General features: G+C 35.1%; 1 protein-coding gene across 1 annotated transcript in view; it reads right to left on the bottom strand.

Moving 5' to 3' along the window:
• Positions 1 to 2,966: 2,966 nt before the first annotated feature.
• DOK6 (docking protein 6) overlaps positions 2,967 to 8,573 on the bottom strand; it is a gene marked incomplete at both ends in the record, with an annotated part of 34,114 nt that continues 28,507 nt past the window's right edge. The window contains one exon of the mRNA XM_010179044.1: positions 2,967 to 3,156. Coding sequence (XP_010177346.1) covers positions 2,967 to 3,156 — 190 coding nt within the window. The remainder of the gene's footprint in view (positions 3,157 to 8,573) is intronic.

The raw sequence follows: 8,573 nt of genomic DNA, 5'->3' as shown, positions 1-8,573 counted from the left end.
TATTTATTTTCATTGGTTCATTAAATAATAAAAAAAAGAATGGGTCTAACTTCATAGGTAGTGCAAAGATGCATATTTACAAACTCCAATTCAGTGCAAAACTAGACAGAAAAATCTGGCAATTTAAAATAATCTGTATTTATACCTCCCATATCTTAGAAATACTGCCAATCATGTAGTTACTACATTTCATTAGACAAGTGAAGAGTTTAGTTTTATACATCTGAGTCCATATTCCATTTAAATGCAAAGCTATATATTTATTAAAAATAAATTTGTCCGAAAGCTTAATTTTGATCCATTTATTTATCATAGTATCTCTTTGTGAACATGTCCATTTATTTTAATGGGAGAGATTTATTTTCTGAAACAAAGTAATACCAAAACTGAGGATGGATAATAAATATATAAAACTGAGCTTTTAATGTCCATGCAAATCACATACACATATACCGCATAGGTGCTAAAACTCAGTAAAAAATAAGAACCTATTAAAAAATATATCCTTTAAAGCAATTGACTGCATTTAATATTTAAGCCTTAGGGAAAAATTAAAGCAACAACATTTTTACTGCATAGCATTCTCATAAAACATGGATGAGCACTTGACTTCTGATAAGACAGCATGCATCAGGAAATTACTGTATTAAGGTACTAGCAGATCAAGAGACAAAGAAAATAAAGTTCAGAAAGATGAGAAAGATGCTGATTAAAAAATTAGAAATAAAACACTAAACAAATCAACAACGGATTTCAAAATGAGCATTAGTGTTGCCCTATATAGTCTTCAGATGGTATTGAAAATACTGGCTTTTCTCTAGTCCTATTTTTTACCTCCACATTTTTCTACCCGTCTAAATCTAGTCTTTATGCATTTCCAAATCAGATGGATAAAGCACTCCTAAGCAAGCAAAAGGGAGAAATCAGACCAAAGACAATAAAGCATGACAGATAAAGGCAGAGCTATCTCGTAATAATAAAATGCAAGAATACAGTCCACTTTTCACACAGAATCACAGAATCACAGAACGTTAGGGATTGGAAGGGACCTCAAAAGGTTTCATGGTTCATGGGTTGCAGGGAAAGATGATATTCAGATACTAGTACAGAATTAAAATACTTTAGGAGCACTGAAAAAGTAGAAAGATAAAACTCACATTTTACTTCAATATATACAACACATAGTTTGTTAGTACTGATGTGCCATAGATAAAAATAGAGTAGTAGAGAAAGACAAAAAGGAATTACCTTGTAAAAAAAAAAAAAAAGAATTTCAGTATAATACAGAATGACTTTTTTCATAATTAAAACACTATAGAGAATGACACATCAACATTTTGAGACACATATAAGAAATCAATATCAAGTGATTAATCTGAATTAGTTTTAGCAGTTTAACTTTAGTTAACGATGATTCCAATTTCCAAAGATAATTTCTTCAGAATTAATTAAAAAAGTGGGTCTACTCACAGACAGATATACTACTCTGAATAAGCAAACATTAGTAAGTCTTCAGTCATCACCTTTTTATGCACAAATAACCCCTTCCCCATTAATAAAATGCATACTTGCAAATACAAATGTAGAGTCAGATGAGTGGGATAGTCACAAAGAATGGAATAAAGATGCATCCTCAGAGTTTTGTTTCTTTCTTTGCTTATTTGGTTTTCCCCAGAATAATAAGGTGCTTTTCAGGCACTGTTTTTGGCATTTTATTCTCCTTCTGTTATTGCATAGGTATGCTGCTTGAACTAGTTTCACATAAGGTAGTTTGAGGCCTAGGGGATTTAGCAAATTATTCTTACTAAAACTGCATATTTGAATGACCACACAGCTTAATCATCGAAATTAAATTGAAACATGGGTCACCCATTGCTAATTTTTAGTAAAAAAATATTAAATAAAAATAAAGTAATGATGTCTTCATTATTCTTAATGGTGAAGTCATCACAGAAAAGCAGCAGAGCACTATTATGCTCTGGTGACACCAGTCTGGATGTATAAAGTCACAAGTTAAGTGGTAACTTCTATCTATAAGAAACTGCAGAAGAGTTTTGGTCATTAACTCCTTAGGCTGTTGGGTTTGCTTGATCCATATTTTTGTTTGTGATCACTAACTGTACTTTTGTGAATATTTCTAAATGATATTGAACAAGTAGGTATACATCAAAATGCGTATAAAGGTTTTTAACAAGGCAGTGTGGCTAACCCAAGTGTAGAGACACCTGTAATTTCTTTCACTGACTGCTTCAGAAAACTCAGGCTTGACTTAAGTGAGTATGACAAACTTAGAAAAGTCTAGAACCATAAAATACAAGATGAAACATCATTAAAGACAGAGATAAATGCAGAATTATTTCTGTGCAGAAATGCAGCAAAGGCAGTGGACTTTAATGGCAAGATGCTAAATGCACTGAAAAGATATGAAAGAGAGGCAAAACAGAGCTCCACAGACATTTAAAACTGATCTGAGGATGGAAACGGCAATGATAATTAAAACTGCAGGCAGAATAAAGAGTTCACAATGTTTTCTGTATTCCTGCTTGCAGTTATACTCTAGGGTGGCAATCAGTCATCAGGAACATGCAAAAAGAGTAATATCTATCATAAAGGAAGTTATTCCATTTATACTGTATGATGAGCCTTTTTCATGATCCATAATTAATTTCTTCTACATCAGAAGTACTCAAATTATACCATACTAGTGTTTAAGCACAGTGACACTCATAAAGCTTAAGAATGACAATTCAAATGCAGTTAAATAAGTCAGAGGAAGCTTAAGCTCATTTTAAATATATTTATGTTTATTTCAAACACTGACTATATTGAAAAGTAATACTTAACAAGCAGAAGTCTATGGAGAGGCCATGTATTCTTTCTTTATAATGAGAGACTAATCTAATTTATCAAACTGCTGCTCAAAAACCACTGCTTATTTCTTTTTGCAGCTTCTCCTTAGCTCTTACCTTCCAGATTCAAATGTGAACCATGTTGAGTCACGTCCGTATCTTCTCAAAGAGCTCAGAGGCCACATGACCAGCTTGACCTTGGCATTGTGGATGTCCCAGAGATAGATGTTTTCATGTGTGATCTGCATTGTACATTCCCCATAGATATCTAAATTTGGTGTAGGCATAAGATACACATTGAATCGTTCTGGGGAAAAAAAAAACAACAAACAAACAACACAGAATAAAGCATCACCATTTAAAGCAAGATTTTATACTGAGGAAAAAAAACCCCAAATAAAGTCTTTAATTACTAGTGGTTCAGAAATTAAGGAAAATTTTCTAGCCTAGAACAGAGGTGAGGCTTCAGTGATGTCAAAGAAGCCTTGCTAGAGTACATCAGAGCAGTAACAGAAGAATCATCTTCATTTCATTTTCATTATGAATAATGCAGCAGACTGAAACATCTTTCACAGATGATCTGCATAGTCCTCCTTGACATATTGCCCCAGCAACTTAACTGAAGTCCTTTTTCCTTACATTAAGGTCCATGGCTCTTTGCAAATCAAGAGAGGCTCCTCTCTCAGAGTAGAACTACAGGTATCTTGGCAGAACATGTATATACAACTACTAGCCCTTAGAAAAATTGTCCTTGAAATTGCAAACCCAGGTTTACTTACGGAAATTTCTTAATAATTATGTCCTTTGTGTTCAGTTTCTATTTATTTGCCAAACTCATTATCATTTGTCAAATTAATAACATTTTTAATAATCTGTTACTTTCTTGAAAAATCTGATTCTACATGATATATTATTATGGTCATGACATCAATTGCTATCAGCTGTACTTCTACTGCAGAGTGCACTTATTACAGTAACAACTCAAGGGCACTAACAATTTTCTGAACTGTCCGAATTGCATGTGTTTTAATAAGCAACATGGAAAATATCCTTAAAAAAAAGGGAAAAAGTAAAAAACCAAGATGATATAAAACATCATTAACTCATATGGAAGGAAGTAAACTACAGTAATAGCAAGAGAGTTTTAAATAAAAACACACTTTTCTTTGAAGAGTAATGAATGCTTTTATGAGTTGATTCTACAAAGAATGAAAAACTCAATTAAATTTCAGGTTGTAGAGTTGGAAGTGCTAGCTTATATTTCAGCTCTAAAACACTGAAATCTTAGAGCTTAATAGCACAATATGGGAGAGTGCAGCTGATACACAACTTCCTTTCACAATTTCCTTTCATTTTTGAAATAGGACAGAAATGTAAAATGTCAATGCTACTGCACTGAAGGGTTTGCCCCCCCGGGCATAGCCTTTTCGTAAAATTCATAGTTCTTTCAGGGAGAGGATTTTGACCTCTGGCTGTGATTCACCTTGAGATGGACTTTCTCCTGCCTCTGTGTCTAAATTCTCATCCCTCACCGGGCAGTCCATTTTCTTGGAGCACTTCCGGTGGGTGGTGACAGGGGCCAACTGGACCACATTGCCCATGTCCTTGCTGGTGGCTGCTGCTCCCATCAGCACCAAAATGGGGGCAGGGGCCGCCAGAGCAGGGGTGGGCACTGGGGCCAAAGCCTAAGACAGGCCAGAGCCCTGACCAGAACCGGGACCGGAGCTGGGGCCGGAATGACAGTTTGGTGTGGAACATTTGTAATCCGCCATTTACACTGAATTTTCTCATGGTGTCCTCATAAAAATTAGGAAGGAATTGAAAGTAATCAGAAGAGGAATAAAGTAAGAGAAATTTAACATAGTCAAAATTAGATGCAGGTTCCCATTGTGTTTGACATTCAACATCACATACATTTTGTCTCCATTTAAAAAATATTTGATATATATACTTCTCTGATAAATCAGTGAAAGTATTGCAAATAAAGTTGTTAATATAAAATATGTTAGAAGTGTGTGTCTGATAGTATGCGTGTGAGAGAGTATGTATGTGTGCATGTGTGTGTATGTGTGCATGTGTGTGTATGTGTGCATGTGTCAATAAAGTATCAAAAGTTTGGCTGAGGAATTAGTGTAAGCAAAGAACTGCTAGGTAAGCACTAAGAATTTCTGTCTTGCATAGCTATACGTAAACTGCTCATCCCCAATGTTATTCTGTTTCAACCAATTTAATTTTGTCCTATTGATGACTCCTCAGTTGGTTCACTCAGTCTCACAGTCATTCAAACTCTTCTCCCAGGCTCTAGTTCTCATTAATCACACTAACGGGTGTTAGCCCTGAAAATTTAATTTTATGACCAAGGTCCCAGGTGTGGAACTCCTAATGTTTTGTAAAAGTCTTCTGACACACAGCACAAAAAGATCAGGAGGTGCTGCTGAGATCACTGCAATGAACTTCTCCTAGCTCTCGGAGGAGTGTGTTGGACACAGGTCTAACCTAACCCCTACTGAAGTAAATGGAAAGACTTACATGGGAGTATGGGCCAATGAGTGCATTGGGAAGGGAATGGTGGACAACAAGATATCTTAAAATTTGCAATGGAATTATGTTTTTATATAAATATATATATATAGATGCCTTTTTCAGTATCCATATGTCATTGTGATGGTAATGCAAAAATGCCTAAGAGTTATATAGGTTGTGCTTTTATCATATATTAGACTTCAGTTTTGCATTGCCATGCTGTTACTTCCTGTTACTTGTCTCCTCTGTTTGAAAGAAAGATATGATATATCAGCCATTTCTCTCAGCCTCCCCTTTACATTACATGAAATCAAATGATGTCTCTATGGGGGAATGAGACTACTGTACGAGAATTTAAAACTTTCCATTTCCCTGTCTTCACTGTCAGTGCCTCAGACAGAAGAGAAAATGGAAAGGTGCAATTATTTTCTGAAGTAAACTTTAAACTGTTGTGTTGAAAGCAAAGAATATTTCAACTTGTTTTAGAAATTACCAGGTTACTCATGAAATGCTCAACTTCTCTGAAGTGTTTGAGGGTATTATTGCATGAAGGGTATTCAGGACATATGTAATGCTCAAACTGTCAGGAGATATTTGCTGACTTTGCATGGGAGGTCAGTGTCTAAGGTGAGGTGTCATGGATTAAAGAAAGTATGTCTGATTAAACTGAACATCAGCTGTAGGGCAAAAGGTAGCATCCTTGGAAATTACTCAAATTGGCAAGAGCAGTGTACAAACACGTGCTAGAGGAGATCGAGGATGGATATATTTGCTTTTGAAACAAAAACTAATGCTTTTGAGTAGTGGAGGATTGAGGACATGGAAAAGTGAGGATACTATTAAATGATTTTAGGAAATAAAATGCAGGGTCCAATTTTTCCATTTCAGAAAATATTTGAACAGATATCTAGGTAATGGTAATGCAATAATTCAGTTTTTAGAGGCGAGTTTTGCCCTTAAACTCATCCAGGCAAGAACAAACATTCACAGGCTGGATTTGGGAATCCTAGCTTAATTCTATCACCAGATCTTCTGAACCACATTGAAGAGGACATTTAGCTTCTCTGTGGGTCAAACACCATCTGGGTTGGATGTGATAATAACAGTTCATTACGTAGAAAGATTAAGTCAATAGAAATTAATGAGATACGCAGAAAATAGGGAGGTGGAAGAAACCAAACAAGTAGATGTTATCCTATTGGACAAGACAATTCCTCAGGATTCAGCATCAGTATTCTCCCTCCTCTAAAACTGGTGAAAGCAAAGTCAAGGGAGTGGGGGAGCCAGGATGAGAAAAAAATGCTGATACATTGCAAAACTTATTATTCCACTCTTTTCAATATAACTGCTCTTTCCCATCTCCTCAAATAAGCAGAGCAATGCTTCATCATACACTTTGTGCATGTAAAGGTGTTTTGCATTTGGACTTTGGCAAGAACATGAGCTTTAATAACGTTTTCCGGAGCACAGGAGCATAGCAGTCTTTGTTAAAATGAGCATATTGACTGAGACAGAGACTTGGCAGCAACCCTGAAATGCTCTCAGCGTTTCAGCTCAAAGTCCAGCTGTACTGGAGAAGCAAAATGACTGTGAGGCCCAATGGTCCTGGTTCTGCCATTTTATCACTGGGTTCCTTGGCCTAAATAATCCCTGTTGGAAAAATGACCAGATGACATTACAATCTTGCAATCCAGATGCTTTGCTTCTTTTCAGGTTCAATGAGAGGGAAGGACTACCTATGGAATGAGGCAGTCAGGTTGGTGGGGTCTGCATAAGAACAGGCTTTAAAAGCAAACATTCAATTTCTATCTGTAAGTGACTCCTTCTCCTTCTATGAGACTTCCACTCCTGACCACCTGTAGCTAATTTTCAGGTGGAAAGAGAGCTTTAAGTCTTGAAGTCACAGCATTTTGTGTTCATTCATATATCAGGTCTATTAGAATATTTCTCTCCTGCTTTACATAGTGAAGAACCAGGACTTCTGCTTTGCTTCCTCTAAAAATGTATGGAAATGTTTATTAACTTCTCAATGAAATATAAAGGCTATAATAAATAATTAATTTTAAATTGTTTCACTGATAAGTAGTAAGGTAGAGAAGACATCTCACTGGATTATACAAACATTAAAAATGTAAGCACCTTTCTATTCTGAATATAATTATGTTTTATTAAAAAAGCAAAGCAAAAAAAACCCAAATAACAAAACCCCCAAAGAAACAAAGTATAAAAATGGATTAAGGATAACAGAAGATTAATAAAAACCATACAAAATCCTCTTATGTAGTAAATCACAAACGGAGATTCTATAGACCCTAGAAAACGCCCTAAAACAAGTCAGCTCTGTGAACGTAATTACAAAGCCTCTATGTTTTGGCTGCAGTTTGTAGCATAAAGAAGTAACTCACAATCCTCTTCTGAGGATTCAAAGATGTTGTTCACTATGAAAAGCTATATTTTCTATAATAGAAATTAATGAGTTTCTTGCAATTAAAACCCAATAGCAATTTTGCTCTACTATGGCATATTTTTAAATAAAAAAGGAAAGTAAAACTAATGTTATGAAAAAGAGGTAAAACTTTACAAAGGAAGTAGTTTTATGAGATTCAAATATTAGACAGGGAGTAAAAGTAAAAAATCAATTATCTTTCAAAGTTTTCCAGACTTCTAAAATGAACAATAGCTTCATAATGCATAAAAAAACCCCAAAGCACCAGTAACATAATAGGAAAGCATCATAATGATATCACAGTCATGACACCAAACAATAAAGGAGCTATAGAAGCAAGAGATTCTATAAAAAGAACATAGAAGCTATAGAAGCGCCTGCTCTTAAAGTGAATATAGTAGCACTGTCTGTGTATAATGCTTTTATAACCACTATTGTATTGAATATTCTGGTTTCTTCTTCACAGTATACAGCCTATCGTTGTATACTGTCCATCTGGATGACTTCTTTCTAATTACTTCCTGTTATAAAGAATGAAAGTATAATGACACTCTGGAAACAGTGACATTTTGTAAAAAAATCATGAGCTTGGAAAAATTCTAGATAAGACAACAGCCAGGCAGATAAAAATACTTTAAAAAAATATTTGTTTCTGTTGATATGTTTTGGTGTGTATTACAAAAGCTTCCAAACGCAATGAAAGCTGGAAAGGAAGTTTCCACTTCTTCCAAATGAAGACAGCACTCTACATTCAC

This window comes from Mesitornis unicolor, unplaced genomic scaffold (assembly GCF_000695765.1).
Source record: "Mesitornis unicolor isolate BGI_N332 unplaced genomic scaffold, ASM69576v1 scaffold10472, whole genome shotgun sequence".
NCBI classification, from domain to species: Eukaryota; Metazoa; Chordata; class Aves; order Mesitornithiformes; family Mesitornithidae; genus Mesitornis; species Mesitornis unicolor.
The sequence above is the reverse complement of the archived record's forward strand: the minus strand, read 5'-3'. Positions and strand labels throughout refer to the sequence as shown.